This window comes from Cryptotermes secundus, unplaced genomic scaffold, assembly GCF_002891405.2.
Source record: "Cryptotermes secundus unplaced genomic scaffold, Csec_1.0 scaffold537, whole genome shotgun sequence".
Taxonomy (NCBI): domain Eukaryota; kingdom Metazoa; phylum Arthropoda; class Insecta; order Blattodea; family Kalotermitidae; genus Cryptotermes; species Cryptotermes secundus.
In genome coordinates, this window is record NW_019740661.1 from 1,093,294 (window position 1) to 1,111,864 (window position 18,571).

Consider the following 18,571-nt stretch of genomic DNA (forward strand, 5'->3'; position numbering starts at 1 on the left):
TTTGATGTGACTTAGCTGAGGGAGATTAGTGAGTCGTCTCAGATCGTGATTCGGTGATCAGAGTTGCTCAAGCACGCTGAGTCATGTACTTCTTCACAACAGGTTAGAGTACGGATATTTGTCCATACTGTTTCATTCATTTACTCAGGTTCAACATTTAGCATTATGTAGAAAAATACCTCCTGAGACCCTGAGAGCTATGCCGGCGGTAGCTAGCTACTGGTAGGGTCACCCATGCCGGACAGGTCAAGGGGTAGGAGCCAGACGAAGATAGATAACTTGGTCCTCCAGGCTGGGGGTTGTGCGTGAGGCTAACAACCTCACACCGTAAAAACTAAATTGTTTAGAAACCAGTAAATCAGCCTTGGATGGATGGATGGAGGATAGAGAAAAATGGAGGCAGATTGTTCAGGAGGCGAAAGCTTACCCCGAACTGTAGCGCCGAGGGGAAGAAAGGAACAATAATAACTAATAATTTACGCTTTCTATATTAATGACCTCAGATGTGTCTACACATTTAGTTTGTTTATATTTCCAAATAATTGGCTTCTGCAGCTCTGATCAGAAAAAATATGCACTGATTGTATAAATTTTTATATGGAAATGATTTAGGATTTTACCCAAACGGCAATAGGGTATATCCGGCCTCGATAAACATATTACAGAGTCTCATCAAAGAGTCTTCACCCCCATCACAAAAATCTCTGTTCATTTTTTTCAAGTTTCTGAATGGAAGACGCCCCTTTTCCGATTCTAATTGACTATTTTTGAAAGATTTGAAATGTTATTAAAATCTGTATCCTCCAATTAAGAAGGAAGAGCAAATAATTCTAGTGTCAAAATTCCTAATTGAAAGTCCTTGCCTTGCAGATTGGGGGGAGGGGGGAAATTGCTAGCATCTGCTTAGGAAACTTCCACTGAATAAATTATATTCTCGGCTAACTTCAGATAATGATATTCTATGAGGAGCCGACATGGCACCAAGAGTCTGCTCTTTTCCATTTAATTGGGACCTGTTTTTCTGTCCTACAACTTACTGCAAGACTTCGCATAAGGCTCCTCTTTAAATAAAGAATGGGACGAGCTCCCTCACTACTCCAACTGATTGCTATCATAACGTAATTTATTTAAAAGAATCTTACCACTTAATTAAGCCATACCCTAATTTAAGCCGCTACAAAAATTTCAACAAAAGAAAGGCTAAATATTTTGTGACTCGTGACGCTACATATCTGTACGTGAAATAAATGAACATCGTGGCCAGCGAGGTATGCAATAATACAAAGAACGCATTCCATGTAGCCAAATTATTGCATTTCTGGCCCTGAGGGGTATGCTAAGTATGTGGTGGCATCAGGCAAGCTTAACAGAAATATAAATTTGTGATTATTGTGGTGTAATTAATTCATTATCTCAGAGAACATGCGGCAAATGTTTTTGCGTTTAATTCAACAGTGCCCCACTTCCACACAATTCTAGTCAGAATTTAGCTTATCTACCCTCTCCGAGATAGCGTAGTCAGTATAGTGACTAGCTATTAGATGGAAGACCGAGGGGTCCGAGTTCAAGTCCCGGTAGGGTCAAGAATTTTCTTTTCTCCAAGTCGTTCAGACTGGCTCTGGCCTCCACCCAGTCTCCTATCCATTGGTTACCGGGGGCTCTTTCTCCAGGGGTAAAGCGGCCGAGACTTGAATCTGACCACTCACCTCTAGCTAGTGCCGAGGTCAAGAAAATATGGATCAATACATCCACTCCCCCATGCACCTTCATGGTGTAGTGCTTAATTAGTTAAGCACAGGGACAACTTTACCTTTACCCCTTCCCTCCTTTTCCCAACTCGTACAGGCGGAGAAATAATAAGCAGACAGTGTACGTCCATGTGTACTCCAGATTAGAGTACACGTCCCAACGACTGCAGACCCGTGTCTGATCCAAAGTGGTGTTTTGCTGTATAGATTAACAAACTAACAAAGTTAAGATTATTGTAACGTGTTTACGTTACTGAAGACGCCGTAGAGATGGTTAATTGGTTTATTTAACAATCTGCAAATAACGGCTACAATTACTTATTACACAGTTGCGGGGTTTCACACTTTATAACCCTAATCGCATTAATCTGTCGACACTGTTGCGGGGTTTCACGACTTATAACCCTATGCGCAAATCAGTTCACTCTGTCTTCAGTAGTCTACACGTTGACAGTAGGGGAGCTTTGTATCACTGTATCACACGCTCCCAATTACACAATCGCACTCACGTCCGGATCTTCTTTCCGCGACGGCTGCTATACTCCAACTTGTAGTCGGCTGGCTGTTACTTTATAACTCGGCGGCTGTCACCGTACAACTGTATTCGGCGGCTGCTACAGTAGAACTCTTGGTACCCACATTAGAACTCACTAGTCCAACTCAGTACAACTCTGCGGTAGCCACACTAGAACTCGAACTCGAACTCGAACTCGAACTCGAACTCGAACTGCTCGATACGCACTGTGCATCCACTTATATAGCTGCAGTGCTTGCCTGTGGCGTAATGAGTGCCACGTCACAGTAGGACGTTGATTACGGTTACGTTAGCGTTGCGCGTTACGTCACCGCGNGAGAAATGAAGAAGTGTTAATTAGAGTCAGTGAGCAGAGGAATATCCTACATGAAATAATAAAATGGAAGGCTAATTGGATTGGTCATGTTTTACGCAGAAACTGCCGTCTAAAAGAATTTATTGAAGGAAAGATAGAGGGGCGGATAGAAGTGACAAGAAGACGAGGAAGAAGACGTAAGAAGATTCTGGATGACCTTGGGGAGAGAAGAGGATACTGTCATTTGAAGGAGAAAGCTCTAGATCGCATTAAGTGGAGGAATTGTTTTGGAAGAGACTGTGGACCTGTCGTCTGACAGATTACTGACGATGATGATGATGATGATGATGATGATAGTAACGAGAAACATATTTTTGGGTTTCTCCCGTATTCTAATAGCAGAAGATGTTTTATGGTTTCTCCCGTATCCAAACAGCAGAAGATGTTTTGTGGTTTCTCCCTTATCCGAACAGCAGAAGATGTGGTTTCTCCCTTATCCGAACAGCAGAAGATATTTTGGGGTTTCTCCCTTATCCGAACAGCAGAAGATATTTTGGGGTTTCCCCCTTTTCAGAACAGCAGAAGATATTTTGTGGTTTCTCCCTTACCCGAACAGCAGAAGAAATTTTGGGGTTTCTCCCTTATCAGAACAGCAGAAAATATTTGGGGTTTCTCCCGTATCCGAACAGCAGGAGGAGACAATTTGAGGGTCCCCCCCCCCTTATCCTGTCAATAAGAGAAGGTAATATTGTTTTTCCACAATATCCTAGCAACGATCCTATTGCTCTCTTGCCCCAAACGCGCCTCTTAGAGAGAAAAATAATGGGGGGAAATTATCTTGCACTCGAACCCATGCACGTTTTCAACTCTCTAAAATTTACCCATGGAAGTCCTCTTCCATGCTGCAAAATCTGTTATTAATATATGTAAAGATGTGGAAATGCATAAACATGTTTTCGTCTTGTTTTTTAATGCATGTAAGGTATAAGAGATATTTCAGTCAATGGTAACTTTGAAGACAATTTTTATACACAATATTAATGCCGTTTAAGTCCCATTCATAGTATTTCCATGCATCGTGTTGGTTGATTTTGTATCATCACTCGACATCGCAAGAAGGCCTTCACTCGGCTGTGGAGAATAATCTTGATGCCCGCACGTGTCGACCCGAAGGTCATGCGGGAAGTGATCATGTCCAAGGTGGCAAGCAGAAATCGATTATGCCAGATATCGCTGCCCGCTCATGGCGACAGACTCACATTATGTTATTAATAGCAGCTAGCAGCAGCTTTTATGTAGGAAACATTAACAAGTTTAAGCCTCTTTGTCTTTATTTAATATTGTTATGTAAACCCGTTAGTAGGCTACGGACCGTATACAGTAACAGAGGAATAGTGTTTTTGCGCGGTCCGTGCCGATGATTGCTCACGCAACAGTGGATACAACAACCAGGGAACAATGTCTTCTACGCTGTCCATGCCGAGATGTTATAAGCAGGACAATTAATAAGAGTTAGTAGGGTGGAGTGAGTTGGTTAGTGAGTGAGTTAGTTCGAGAACTGCTGTGGTTCAGTCCTTGAGAGCTGTTGCTGTTAGAAACTGGTAGCTGAGGCACGGGGACAGTTCGGGAGTCCAGAGGAAGGGGAACATCCGCCGTTGGAAGCCATTACCAGAAGACTGGTGAAGACAAAACAGGCTGAGAAGACTTAAGTGTGTGCTGTACTGAATTGCAATGTGTGAATTAGCAAAGCGCTACAGTTATTTGAAGTTACGAGCTGTGTGCATAAGAGTTCAATAAACTCAATTAACAATCAAAACTTCGTCTATGTTCACACTCATACACGCGACAATATCAAAACGGAAACTTACACGATAAAATGATCACTTTGAGCATTACGGATAGAGTAACCAAGTTGTGACCATAAGCGATATTTGTAACCGATTACATTTAATTTTCATGGAGCACAGAGGCTTGGGCGTACATTAAGTAATAGGAAATATCTGAAAGATCAAATGTCCGTAAGTGAATCACGCGCACAATCAGGACATAATATTTAAATTCCAGTATAATAAGGTCTGTCTTAGGAGGAATATAACAGTTACGCTGAGTGGAGAACTAAAATTTGGAGCAGAATGTGTGGATCGCTTGAATATGACAAATAAATTCATAAATGTGTAGTGAATAGCAAGAAAAAACATAAGTCATTATCTACGGAGTGTCAGGAACATGGTAAATATAGGTTGTAAGACTGTGCCTGTGACCTTATGATTTCTATAGGCAGGTTTCGAAAAGTGTTTACGATGGACCAACCTTGAATTAATCCGTTCCATATTTTACTTATACTGAATATTTCTTTTAAATATTGTAACGTTTGAGTCAATTTATATATTCGAAACGCTTATTTCTTTGTTTCTTTATTATATCTATATTATCACCCAGTAGATTCATATCATCGGCGTAGACCAACAGCTAATGTGTCCCGTTTAATTTCAGTCCCACTAGGGTTTCCTGGACATTCCTAATGGCGTAATGTAATGCAAAGTTGAAAAGAAGTGGCGATAAAGCATGTCCTTGTTTTAGACCATTCTGGATAGGAAATTTATCAGACAAATATTGACCTATACAGACTTTACTATAAGTTTCGTTTAAACACATTTAAATCAGCCTAACTAGTTTCATGGGCACCCCAAACTCTATCAGAATATTGTACAATACTTCCCTCCTAACTGAATCATAGGCTTTCTTCAAGTCTACAAATAGCTGATGTACTGTATTTTTGCCTGTGGTTTTGTATGGGAGCGAAACTTGGCCTCTGACATTAAGGGAGGAACATAGACTGAGGGTGTTTGAGAACAGGGTGTTGAGAATATTTGGACCGAAGAGAGATGAAGTGACGGGAGGTTGGAGAAAACTGCATAATGAGGAGCTTCATAACTTGTACTCTTCTCCAAGTACTCCTATAATTAGAATGATCAAGTCAAAGAGAATGAAGTGGGCAGGGCGTGTAGCACGAATGGGACAGAAGAGAACTGCATATAGGACATTGGTGGGAAAGCCAGAAGGAAACAGACCACTGGGAACCCCAAGGCGTAGATGGATGGACAGTGTTAAAATGGATCTTAGAGAGACAGGCTGGGATGGTATGGATTGGATTGGTCTGGGTCAGAATAGAGACCAGTGGAGGGCTCTTGTGAACACGGTAATGGACCTCTAGGTTTCATAAAATGCTGGAAGTTCTTGAGTAGCTGCACAATTGGCGTGTTCTCAAGAAGGGCTCACCTCCATGAGTAAGTAAGTAAGTATTTGTTTGTTAGTTTTGTTTCCGCCCTGCATACGCATTCATTCCTTTTATAACAAAACAAAACTAGAAATAGAAAATTTGAAGCTCCGCATCAGGCTTTAAGATTTCTGCATTTGCATGCTACAGTACATGTAGCATGTACAGTGCTAGTACTTAGAGCTGACAGTCCAGGAAAAGCTGCGCAGTGGATGGGTAGGTCCTTTCGTGAAAGTTGAGGGGTGTTGTGATTAGTCATTCGTCTCCATTCAGTGCGAGCAGACGTCCCAAGAGCCTTCTTCATTGTACAGTCAAGTTAAAAAGGTTTTGACTCTTGGAGTCTTATTTGAGTGTATTATTCTCTAATTACTGTATTAATATTGTGACGCGTTACCTTACGTCCATCGCCGCGAAACAGATACAATGGAAATTGTTGAGTTCCAACAGCGACAAATCGCATACAAACAGACCGTTGCGAAGGAGTGTTCCCGAACACGTGAGTTTGGAATAGGCACTTCCATGGTGACGCAAAGAACAGGGAGCCGTTGCGTAGACAATGCAGAAGCAACGAACGCGTCTCCCCAGAAATGGATGGATGACATCATTAAACTGGCAGACCAAAAATTGGCTTCCATAACTGCAGAAGAATGGCAACGTAAGTGCCAACATGTAAGGAACATTGAGCAATAATTAATTGCACGGGAAGGCCTTTTGAATGCAGGACGGGAGTTCGTCTTCCATGTTGGCGGTGATAGTGATGACAGTTCTGATGGTAGCTCCGATTCATCTGGTTGTGACGAGGAAGGACAGACATGTGGAGATGATATCTATGCGGACATTGCCGGTGTTGCCCCTTTAGAATAGACCCGTGTAATATGTAAATAAACTCTTCATGTATATAACAGTGAAAAGTGTATAATAGTGTATAGTGCATAATAGTCTGGGATTCGGCACTTAAAACTTAACATCGGATGTGTGAACATCAACGAGAATAAACCATCACTATGCAACACAATGAGGTAAGAAGTCATTTCCTTTTGAGAACGCATGTACTGCATTCCCCGCCACACTTGTCGGCATGCTGGTGCTCCCCCCACCACTACCAATACTTCTCCTACTCCGCGTCGGAGGACTGTCAGCTCTAAGTACTAGAGCTGTACTTCCCCTGTTTGAGTTCTAAGTATCATCCCCAATATTCCATCGCTTGGGACGGCATTTATGCTTGTGCCGGGCGTGCGCCTTGAAGAATAGAGTATGCATTCCTCTTGGCGTCAAAAGTATCGACGACGTATTTAACCATTTCTGAATACTGAAACAATTGTGATAGGGTATACACCACAGGGCCAGTTGCGTAACTCGTTAAGGCCCAAATTCGGTCACATTTAACACCTCTACCTGGGATCAGGATGGCGCAGGTATCTAAAATTTCGTTACTTTTCAATAAGAAATTACTTATGATTAGTTCTGCAATTATAATATCCGTTGCAACTTATTTTAGGAGAGGATTTTACGAGCAATGTTATTGGCATCCAAATAATCCATCCATTGTTATTATACTGTATTTCAGGAAGATCCATCTGCATATTGAGAATCCCGGGATCCCAAGTATTATCTCGGCTAATACTTAGTTCTATATTCATCATTATCACATGCATAATTATGATGCGCCATGTATCAAGTTTAGCATATACAGGGGTTGGACAGTATAACGTGAAATGACACAGTATATGTATAAAGAATGTCCCAGGAGGAATGTGCCAAACTTTGGGAGGGTGTTCCTTATGCTAAAGTATGCCGATATAACCCAAAACACCTATGTCCAAAGTTGAACGGTTACGGAGATAATGGCCAGAGGAGTGTGAAAATTTGACAGGTGTTACACACTTGTTGATTACCAAATAAATATTACAACTGGCAGGAATGTGTGGTTTATGTAATGTTAATAATGTACGTAACATCAAACTAACTTGTGAATGACATGAAGCCATTAAATTGAACTACAAAAAACTCGCACGCCATGTCAAAGTTGTCCTTATGGTTCCAAGCACTATACATGACACATGAATGGCATGCACTCACGTAACATGGCTGACTGCGTATTCTGGTATAAGCCGAGTACATAACTGTACTAAAATACAGTACCTGCTTTATAGTAATTGTTCAAAGTGTCCTCCGCAAGCTGCAATGCAATTTTCGGCACGCATCATGAGGGAATGGGTGCATCATGAGGGATTGGGTAGCAGAAGCACTGTTGCCTGGGTGGTGACGTATGTGTTCTGCCGCTGCAGAAATACAATCCCGCAGTGCTTCTCGTGTGCTAGTGTGAGCCGTCATCTCCACACTCAAGGACAAACATCGATAAGACTTGTCAGCTGGTAGGTACAGTGCGTGGACCCGCCAGAAGACCACACTTTTCTCTGGTCATTATCTCCGTAACCGATCAACTTTGGTCATAGGTGTTTTGGGTTATATCGGCATACTTTAACATAAGGAACACCCTCCCTAAGTCTGGCACATTCCTCCTGGGACACTCTGTATACTGTGACACTATCCGTGACGCATGTGCAGACATTACTCCAGTTATATTGTGACGTGTGCGCACTAGTATAAGGCACCGTACTTCCATGTGTGAACAACATGGAAACCAGTCTGAACATTTACCGTAGCGAATATATACACAATTGTGCCATGTGTAGTTCTGTGAACTCACAACGATTTGCCACAATGCCAGCATGTAACGTTGTTTCAGCACGAGTACATTAAAATACACTGGTTTCACTCACTATTTCTGTTTCATATTATACCTGTCTCCTTCACTACCGCTTTTCCCTACTCTGGAAACACTTCCCCTTTCGCCATCTTGTCACCTTCAACATCTCTCTAAAATTTTACTGCTGATGTATAAAAAAAGTAGAAACGCAACGGCAAATCGTATGTAAACATATTCCAACATTCCTCACTGGAAGTACGTGGTTTACAATAACTTCCTTCTTTGCGATTTTCTGTATTGTGCCAAATTGAAGTTGCTTACGGCACGCGACTTCTGGGATGTTCCTTATATAAGGAATTTAGATGTTAATGTAATATACTATCACAATCAGTCAGCTGTGTCTTGATGAATTCATCAATCCCTTTCTCCGATAATAGAGACAGTGACAGTTTCCGAAACGTTGGGAATCCATTCCCATCTTGACGCGGATGACTTTCCGTGAAAGCTCCGAAAATCTTAGAAATTACTTGACTTTAGTGATTCCACTGTCAAGAGATCCCTCTTATTTAGTAAAATACGCACTTGTACGGGGAAAACATATGTTAAAATCTCCATATTAATTTAAAGAAAATATTCGAAAGGGAAAATTTAAAAATAATTTTATTAATGCTTTTACATACAATGGAATCACAAGAATTTCGATCTTTGGAAGTCTGCCCTTTTCGTAAGTTATATGTCGTTTCATTTTGTATTTAAAATGAAATGTCAATAAATTACGAGAACAACCTAATACCATTTATTCCCGGTTTTTCAGTCTAGAAATGGGTGCGATACAAGACCGCACTGGTCTTCTTAGTTCTATGTCTACACCCCTGGGTGGCTCTGCAGTGCACAAAAAATATAATGCTGTTTTTACCTTCCATGCGTGTTAGTTCTATGCTCAAGATAGAAACGTGTACCAACATTTGAAATGCAACCAGGGCAATAGCAGTTCAAGTAGTCGTAGAATGACTAATCGTTCGTTGTATTGGTCACATGTAACATTTCTTTCCTGTATATAAGGGCGAAGGTCAATCGAAGCCGGTCTATAAATGCAGCAGGTTAGCGCTGTTCGTAGCGTGCAGAGTGTTGTGTCACGTGTCAAGAGGTTGTTTTTCACGTCCCATTTAAGAATGGTTATTCAGGTAAGAAGTGAAATATTTGTGATATAAATATTCGTCTTTTACGTAGTTTTTGCTCAAGGCCATTTCAAATATATATAGATACGTGTGTATCATGTTTCAGAAGATTGTTTCTGTGGTGTGATCTTAACCTTCGGAGATGTCAATTTGAAATGGTCGAGTTATGCAGTCTTAAATGGATGATACATACATAGGGAACATTGCGAGTAATTTTGTTTCTTGCAGGGAAGTGTGTCATGAGACGAAGTTAATCAGGCCTTCAGTATCTGGGTTAACTGCGACAGGTTATGTTGAATGGAGCCCAAACAAAACCATAAATTTACCGGTTGGTTTTGCATGTGTTGGGTTAGATTTAGTGGTGGGGACCGAAGTCTGGCCCCTATCGCGGAAGCTAATTCAGCACTTGTAGGCTAGTACACTGCTACTAATACTGTGTCTCAAGTAATTTTGTACGTGAGTCAAACTTCGCCAGTAGTGCAGACATGTAATTACATATAATAGAAAGTGGAAGTTGTAAATGCAGTAATCAGTGTCATCAGTATCATCAAAATCCCTGTATTTCAATGTTTCCTTTATCTTCAGGAGCAGTAAAAAGTCACTGGTGGCTAGATCCGGTGAATAGGGAGGGTGTTCCAGCAAAGTTATTTGTTTACTAGCTAATAACTCCCTCACAGACAGTGCTCTAATTCAAGCTTCAACATATTCTCAAGAGGCACACCAACATACAGTCAGACAATAATAGACACCATTCAGAGACTGCCATAGATCAGCAACACCGCTGTGAAAAGCTAATATGCCAGCATCATAAAACCACACTGAGGTTTCTGTCCAATACTGCCTCGGCAAGCACACGGTGGCCAGTTTGCGAACTTTATTGTCAGACCTTGTACACTCCTAATATAAAAGCAGGTGGTTGGCAAACCTAATTGTACTCTTTGACTCTCTGTCTCCTCCCATGATTTAGTTTTGCAGAAAATAAAATAGTTTAAGCGTGTCTTTTCATGGGGAATATTGTCCTGTATACGAGTGACTATAAATGGGGTTTGGATTGGTAATTGCATTTATTGAGCACTTTAACACATGGCTGGTGACTAGACTCTACAGTTCACTGTTACACACACACACACACACACACACACAGACTAATGAACTCAGTCTCTTACAGTCTTCAGTAATCGCTGCCTGGTAATGGATCCTACCAATGGAGATTCTTCATCTTCTGTGCTCATGTACTCACTAGCTGGGAAATGCCCCACAATTGACTTATTGCTTGAACTGATTAATTTCCAGGCCGGTGGCCATCTCACACCGACCTCCTGGTCTTCTCTTCAGAGGCTGAGTAACTGAACTCTCAACAGACTGTCCTCGTCATAACAGCTTGGCAGAGACCAACTGAAAGCACTGTTCCTCTGTTGTTGCATGCATTTTGTGGGCATTACCTAGCAACTCTGCTATTTATAGTCACCGCTTAGTAACGGGTCCATACGCCACAATATTTATATTGCAGCCAAGCTGCAAAATGTGGAGTTTTACCTTTACTTCTGCACACCTTCATGGCTTGGTGTTAAGGGAAGGTAAAGTGTGTACAGCTGCAGAGGTGACCACTGATTTCCATCTTTACCTCCATTTTCTCTATATAACTCTATGCTGTGGTGCTAAGCACACTTTTGACAACATTATTTCTGTGCATGAAATGTGTCTGTTGCAGGCTGGTGACAAGCTTCCGAGCGTGGAGCTGTATGAGAACAATCCCACCATCAAGGTTAACCTTTCAGACATTACTAAGGGAAAGAAGGTTGTGATTTTTGCAGTGCCTGGGGCCTTCACACCTGGCTGCTCCAAGGTGAGTGGCTTTAGTTCCTGTTGCATTTCCTGGTTTCTTGCTGTTCCATAGTTGTATGAAGATGTGGGATGTGTTTACCAGTGTTTTGGAGAAAACTGCTGCCTCCATCTTCAGGGTAGAATCTTCCAAAACATTGGTACCTATCTACCAAAGTTCATAGTCACACCCTATAAGACTGTAGGTCTTAATACTTAACCAGCATGGGAATCTAAATCTCATAAAGTAAACAGTCAAGCAAAAAATACTGAAATTCCAGTGCACTGATATACTTACTGGGGGTCAAGAAAATAATGGAAACACTAAGGAATTGAGGAATGGAATTTGTGTTGGCTAATTTGAAAGAACTTCATTTGGCAAAACTGAATGTTCTTCCATTTGTTTACGATCTGTAGTACTTGTATCAGTGCATTAATGGTTGTGTTGAGTGACAGTCTGTGTGAAAGAATCGGAAAATGGGAGACTTGTCCAGTTTTGAAAGAGGACAGATTGTTAGTGCATGTTTAGCTGGAGCATCTGCAACAAAAACTGTCACATTATTAGGTATATCAAGAGCAACAGTTTCTAAGGTTATGTCAGCATACACGTATCATGGGAAGATGACGTCTGCAAAGAGGAACAGTGGGTGAAAATGAACATTGACAGAAATAAGTTTTCATAAATTGAGAAGGATTGTGTAAAAAAATCACACAACTACTGCAGCACAGATGACAGGACAGCAGAACTGAATACTGATCTTCAAGACCCTGTTTCCACAAAAACTGTCCAGTGTGAGCTTCATAAATCCAACATCCATGGTAGGGCTGAAACTGTTTAACCTCTGATTACTGAAATTAATGCACAGATGCGTAAACGATGGTGTCACAACTATAAACCCTGATATAAGAAAACTGGAAATGTGTGATACAATCAGGTGAGTTGTCCTTCACGCTGTTCCCTACACCAGGAAGGGTTTACGTTTGGAGAACCCTCAAAGAAGCCTACAATCCAGAATGCCTGGTTGCAACAGTGAAACATGGGGAACAGTCTGTGATGGTTTGGGCAGTGATGTCATGGTATTTTGTTGGTCCCATTATTACCCTCCATGGCCGAATTACTACAAGGGAATATGTGGACAGGTTGGGTAATCAGGTATATCCCATAATCCAGATGTTGCTTCCAAACAATGTTGCAGTTTTCCAAGATTATAGTGTCCCCATTCACACAGCTGGAACTGTTCAGCCATGGTTTGAAGAACATGAAGGTGAACTTCAGCATCTTCCCTGGCCAACACAGTCACCAGATTTGAACATCATTGAACCATTCTGGTCGGTTTTGGAGACTAGAATGAGGAACAGATTGCTGTCTCCAACATCTCTAAAGCAACGTGAAGATGTTCTTCAAGAAGAGTTGTATAAAATTCTGCTAAGGACTGTTCAAAACTTGTACGAGTCCATTCAAAGGACTGCTGCTGTATTGAAGGCAGAAGGTGGTCTAACACCATAGTAATAAAGAAATGTGCACAGTATCTGTAGTGTTTCCATTATTTTGTTCAACCGCTGTGTATTTGCAACTAATTTTTATGGTTCCTTAGATGTGGAATCCCATGTAACCATGAATTATGACCCTCCTTACATTTCTGATGTGTCTTGCCACTACATCAGATACCCATTAGTACTTATTTTAGTGTTATAATGTGCTATTGGGGACACACAGCAGTGTAGTTCATTGAGGCACTATTCTACAAGCTGGAAGGTCGCGGTTCCAATTCCTGATGAGGACATTGGATTTTTCAGTTGACTTAATCCTTACAGCTGCACTATGGTCCCGGGGTCAACTCAGTCTCTAACACAAATGAGTACCATGACTGGAGGCAAAGGGCACTCTGTGCATAAGCCTGACACCCTTACCATTATCAGTGTGCAGACTGCCTAGAAAATGTTGAAACCTTGATGTCTCACAATCGTATGGGTCTCCATGATCTGTTAACAATGATATCTTTTTCTTATGTCTGTGTCTTATTTGGTGTGTTTCATTCCTTTTTGTAGACTCACCTCCCAGGTTATGTAAGCAAGGCGGATGAACTGAAACAAAAAGGCGTGAAAGAAATCATCTGTATTTCTGTCAATGATCCATTTGTTATGGAAGCCTGGGGTAAAGAACATAAAGTGGAAGGGAAAGTAAGTCTATGTAAAATTTATTGCAGGATTACAGAAGAATGCATGATTTTGCTGTGGCCTGTAACTAATTTTCCTTCATTCCTGGGTGCACGTTGATCATCCATGAGGTTATTGGTATCATTCTACACCACAGCTTCAGCAGAGATAGTGGACATGAGCTTAGTCCAGCCTCAAAGACATTAATACAGATATAAAAGTAGCAGAATTATGCTATGAGACACCACTGATTCAGGAAAAAAATGGCTTTGATATAGCTTCTTTCACTGTCTTAACATGTCTTATTACCCCATAAAAAAATAAAACAGTTCTGTCCAATGTGACTGGTTTTCTTATTTCAATTCTTCATGCCCTTACATGTTTTGGTCCTTAGAGACCATCATCAGAGGGACATCAATACAGTTTTGGAAACCACTATTACAATAGGTGTTTTGGGTGTTAAGATATACAGGGTGTCCCAGGAGGAATGTGCCAAACTTCGGGAGGGTGTTCCTTATGTTAAAGTATGCCGATATAACCCAAAACACCTATGTCCAAAGTTGAACGGTTACGGAGATAATGGCCAGAGAAGTGTCAAACTTTGACCGGGGTTACACACTTGTTGATTACAAAATAGATATTAAAACTGGCAGGAATATGTGGATTCTGTAATGTTAATAATGTACGTAACATCAAACCAACTTGTGAGTGACGGAAAGCCATAAAATTGAAGTACAAAATACTCGCTCGCCATGTCATAATTGTCCTTAGGTTTCCAAGCAGTATACATAACACATGACTGGCGAGCGATGACGTAACGTGCTGACTGCGCGTTCTGGTATGAGCCAACTACATAAGCACGGCTAGGGAGTATCATCGCACTCAAGGACAAACATAGATAAGGGCTCTCAGCTGAGAGGTACAGCGAGGTACAGTGCTTGGACCTGCCAGAAGACCACACTTTTCTTGGGCCATTATCTCCGTAACCGTTCAACTTTGGACATAGGTGTTTTGGGTTATATCGGCATACTTTAACATAAGGAACGCCCTCCCGAAGTTTGGCACATTCCTCCTGGGACACCCTGTATATATATCTTAACACTCGGAACACATATTGTAATAGTGGTTTCCAAACTGTATCGATGTCCCTCTGATGATGGTCTCTAAGGGCCGAAACATGTAAGGGCATGAAGAATTGAAATAAGAAAACCAGTCACACTGGACAGAACTGTTTTATCTTTTTATGATATTGTTAGTGTGACAGACCAGAATGAAACAAATCAAATTCTTATTACCTCCCTTCAGAATAAAACTGAGAAAGAAACTAAGAGGTATCTACCATATTGAGCCATGTCCATCACCAAGAGAGTGTAAGTTCCTTTGCCTTGTAACCTGCAACTATAAATATTCGTGTCAGGCCACTGTATAGTCACATGACTTCAAAGATGCAGGCTGACAGTTCTTTGGAACAGAAAACTAGGTCACCAGAACATGCTATCATCTTACATGAATTAAAATATGATTTTAGGTTTCTCTGAATCTGCACTGTACTATTATGCCTTGTCATGAGGAAGTTTGAAATTCTGTCTCCCTCCTGTCTGTAACAGACTGTCATGAGGAGTACTATCTTCTGAGATATGATGCTATGTAATCTAATAATCTACCTGTCATTTTGGAGGAATATGCTGCCTCCAGCTTCAGGTTGAAGGGTAAGCCAAGCCAGCTGCAAGCAGAGTGCTCGCTTGCTTTCTTGTTACCTTCCTGAATACAGTACTCTTCAGTCACTGCTATGAGAACCTCAAGTCTCATATAATTGTACTGTTTTAGGTATCTGCTACTTGGAAATTGTTAGACATAACTTAAGAGTGAACACAGTTCCCCTTATTTGTAATCTTCAAGGCACAGAAAAAGTATCATGCAAAAAATAGTTGTACACTACATGTTTCAACAAAAACGGAGCTATTTTTATTACATATGTACACACCTATTGATGTCAACCACAGCTGAAACATATAGTGTTTAATATACTAAACTGGTTGATATATTGAGACGTGTATATTCAATTCAGTTGCTTATTATATGTAACAGAATCGTTTTGCTGTGTGATGGCATCAAAAGCCCTAAATGTGGAGTATATGAGAGAGAAATTCATATAAATGTGTTCATTATTTCAGGTTCGGATGCTTGCTGATCCCAATGCTGCATTCACAAAGGCTGTGGACCTGTCAACTGATTTGCCACCACTTGGTGGAACTCGATCAAAGCGATACTCAATGGTTGTTGAAGATGGTGTTGTTAAGTCCATCAACGTGGAACCTGACGGCACAGGACTAACATGTTCATTGGCTGATAAAATTAATTTGAATGTCTAAATGCATTCAAACAGTTGTGATTGCCTTTGTATGCTCTGCTCAAGAAGATGAAATGCATCACAGTAGCAAGACCTACCTTAATGAAAGTCATCAGCAAATGTAAAATGTTACCTCCCAGAGTTCATTCGTAACTTCTGTGTAGTGCTGTAAAGGAAGAATCCAAGCAGTATACTTCCAAGAAAAATGGCAGTGCTTTGCATGTGAAACATTGCACAGATGTGTGTGTTTATCATAGTCTGTTACATTTACTGCTTTCATATAATACACCATAAGAATGGGATAGAAATTTCAGTACCATCTGGGGAATTTTTTGATCTTAAATTGAAATTCTGTATACCGCTTAACACTCATTATCTGATACAACTGCCACTTTGGATTCCAGCTTACAGTTATCTTCTCATGGCACAGTGAAATCCCATTGTAATGTTCCTGCATTTAGTGAAATTTTGTATAAATTTTTGGCTCCAGCCAATGCCACTGTAAAGAATGTTTCATTTTCCCATATTTACTGAATTTTAGTTCTGTAAATAATCCATGTTTAGTGCGAGAAATGTTTGACCTTTCAGAATTCATGCCACTTCACTGAGATTCTGGTCTAGACAACAATCAATATTCATGTTTTCTCTCTGCCAGAAATTGCAACTACACAAACATAATCTTTGGTGAGTGATGTCACATACTGAATATGGATGAAAGCCACATCACTCTTGGCATCATAATTACTGTGATTCTCAGCTGAGATTCTTTCATTATTCACTTCATATGTCATTAATTATTGTATAAATTAATTTTATGGCATTGGGTATAACTGTATTAATTTGTGTATAAATACAATTTTATCAACTACTTCTGTCAAGAATTTTTTTTTTAAGCTTTATGAGGAGAAGAAAATTGTCTTGATGTAATTTTACATTTTACATAACCCACAGTTAGTTAAGACCTTGAGTCACTGAAGAAAGCCAGTACCCCCAAAGATTCATAAAATGAGATTTCACAGTATTAGCCAAAAATTGTGCTGTTGGTGGTAAAATATATAAATCGTTCATAAACTGTTCCATTTAAACAAAAGCGTTCCAAATAGAAGTCATTAAGCCTACTTTCTTATTTCACTGACTTCTAGTTCTACAAATCTCTTGTTATGAATATTATATTTCCGTAATGTAAATTTGTAATCAAAATGAAGTGAAAGTTAGTGTATGAGCCAGGCTGCTGGACACATGTATGAATGGTCATACAGTCATATTCTGGTAACATATAATGGTTGCAGTTGTACCATTACAGAAGGTGATTATGATGATTAATAATAAATAAATTTGTTTCATTTTCTGGAAAAACTTGTGATTTTGTCTACATAAAATTTAATGGATGTAACCTCAAAGTTCTGCCCCATCACCATGTTTGTAATGCTTGTGTAAGTATGTGTATAGTCTATCTGTGTACATAATTTCATGATACATGCTCCAGTGGTTCATTGTCTTATCACCTTCAAACTGAATGCTAAATATAGATATCACACAGCTTCCAGTTTGTTGTTTTACATTCCAAAAGAAAAGTTTCATAATTTCTCAAGATGTTACCATCCTTGGAGACTGGCAGTGAGTAAACAAACAATGCACAGATGAAAGACGCTGAAAATTATCAGATCAAAGAAAACAAGCCAAATTGCATTGGTTATAGGACCCAAGCAAAACAAATTGTGATAATCTGAACAATATAAGATGTGAAGCCAACAGGCATTTCAGGAATGAAAAGAGGGAATATCTGAAAGACAAAATTAATGAGCTTGCAATGAACAGTAAGAAGAAGAAGAAGATGATGATGATGATGATGATAGACCCGTATATAGGAATAAATGACTTAAGAGGGGTTACAAACCTAAAATTAACATTGTGAAGGATGAGAATGGTGATCTGCTTGCAGATTCCCAGATTATTTTGAATAGGTGGAAGTATTATTTCTCTGTTATTGAATGTGCATAGGCTCAGTGATTAACCATCAAAAATGCTATAGCAACTGAACCTGGAGAAGTTAATTATATTCAGTGCCTTGTAACTTTAGCCGCGTGGAAAAGTAAACGCTGTTGTGGAGCACGCAAAGCTTTACGCTTCCTGTGGTGATGTTCAGAGGTACTCCCTGAGCGGAAAACATTGCCTACAGAGTAGATACCGCAGAATCGATACAGTGCGGTGGGGTGAAAGCACTACCTTATCCCACTTCCGGCTAGCATGACACCATATCACAATTGCAATATGTACAGTGCCTGACATAATAAGAAACACAGTAACTGTACACTAGGCAATACACTGTACACTATTATAAAACAAACACTACAGAACAATACCTTACAATCCTCGACAGAGCATGTCAAATCCACAGTGTACTGGCTCAGTGCACTCAGTCTGAATTGCCAGACTATGAACCACTACAAGCACTGTCTGTGTCATCCTCACCATCAGTATCATCCTGCAGATTGATGAT

At 40.3% G+C, this 18,571-nt stretch overlaps 1 protein-coding gene across 3 annotated transcripts; it reads left to right on the forward strand.

Moving 5' to 3' along the window:
* The first annotated feature begins 4,250 nt into the window (after positions 1-4,250).
* Positions 4,251-17,427, forward strand: LOC111872515 (peroxiredoxin-5, mitochondrial). 3 transcript variants are annotated; one of them, XM_023866514.2, is made up of 4 exons: positions 4,251-4,807; positions 11,455-11,589; positions 13,614-13,745; positions 15,896-17,427. In XM_023866514.2, the coding sequence occupies exons 1-4, from the start codon at positions 4,805-4,807 to the stop codon at positions 16,091-16,093; spliced, it is 468 nt and encodes a 155-aa protein (XP_023722282.1). In that variant the 5' UTR covers positions 4,251-4,804; the 3' UTR covers positions 16,094-17,427. The 3 variants fall into 3 exon arrangements, with proteins under 3 accessions (XP_023722282.1, XP_023722281.1, XP_023722280.1); XM_023866513.2 differs by lacking the exon at positions 4,251-4,807 and adding an exon at positions 6,836-6,874; XM_023866512.2 differs by lacking the exon at positions 4,251-4,807 and adding an exon at positions 9,519-9,749.
* Positions 17,428-18,571: the final 1,144 nt, after the last annotated feature.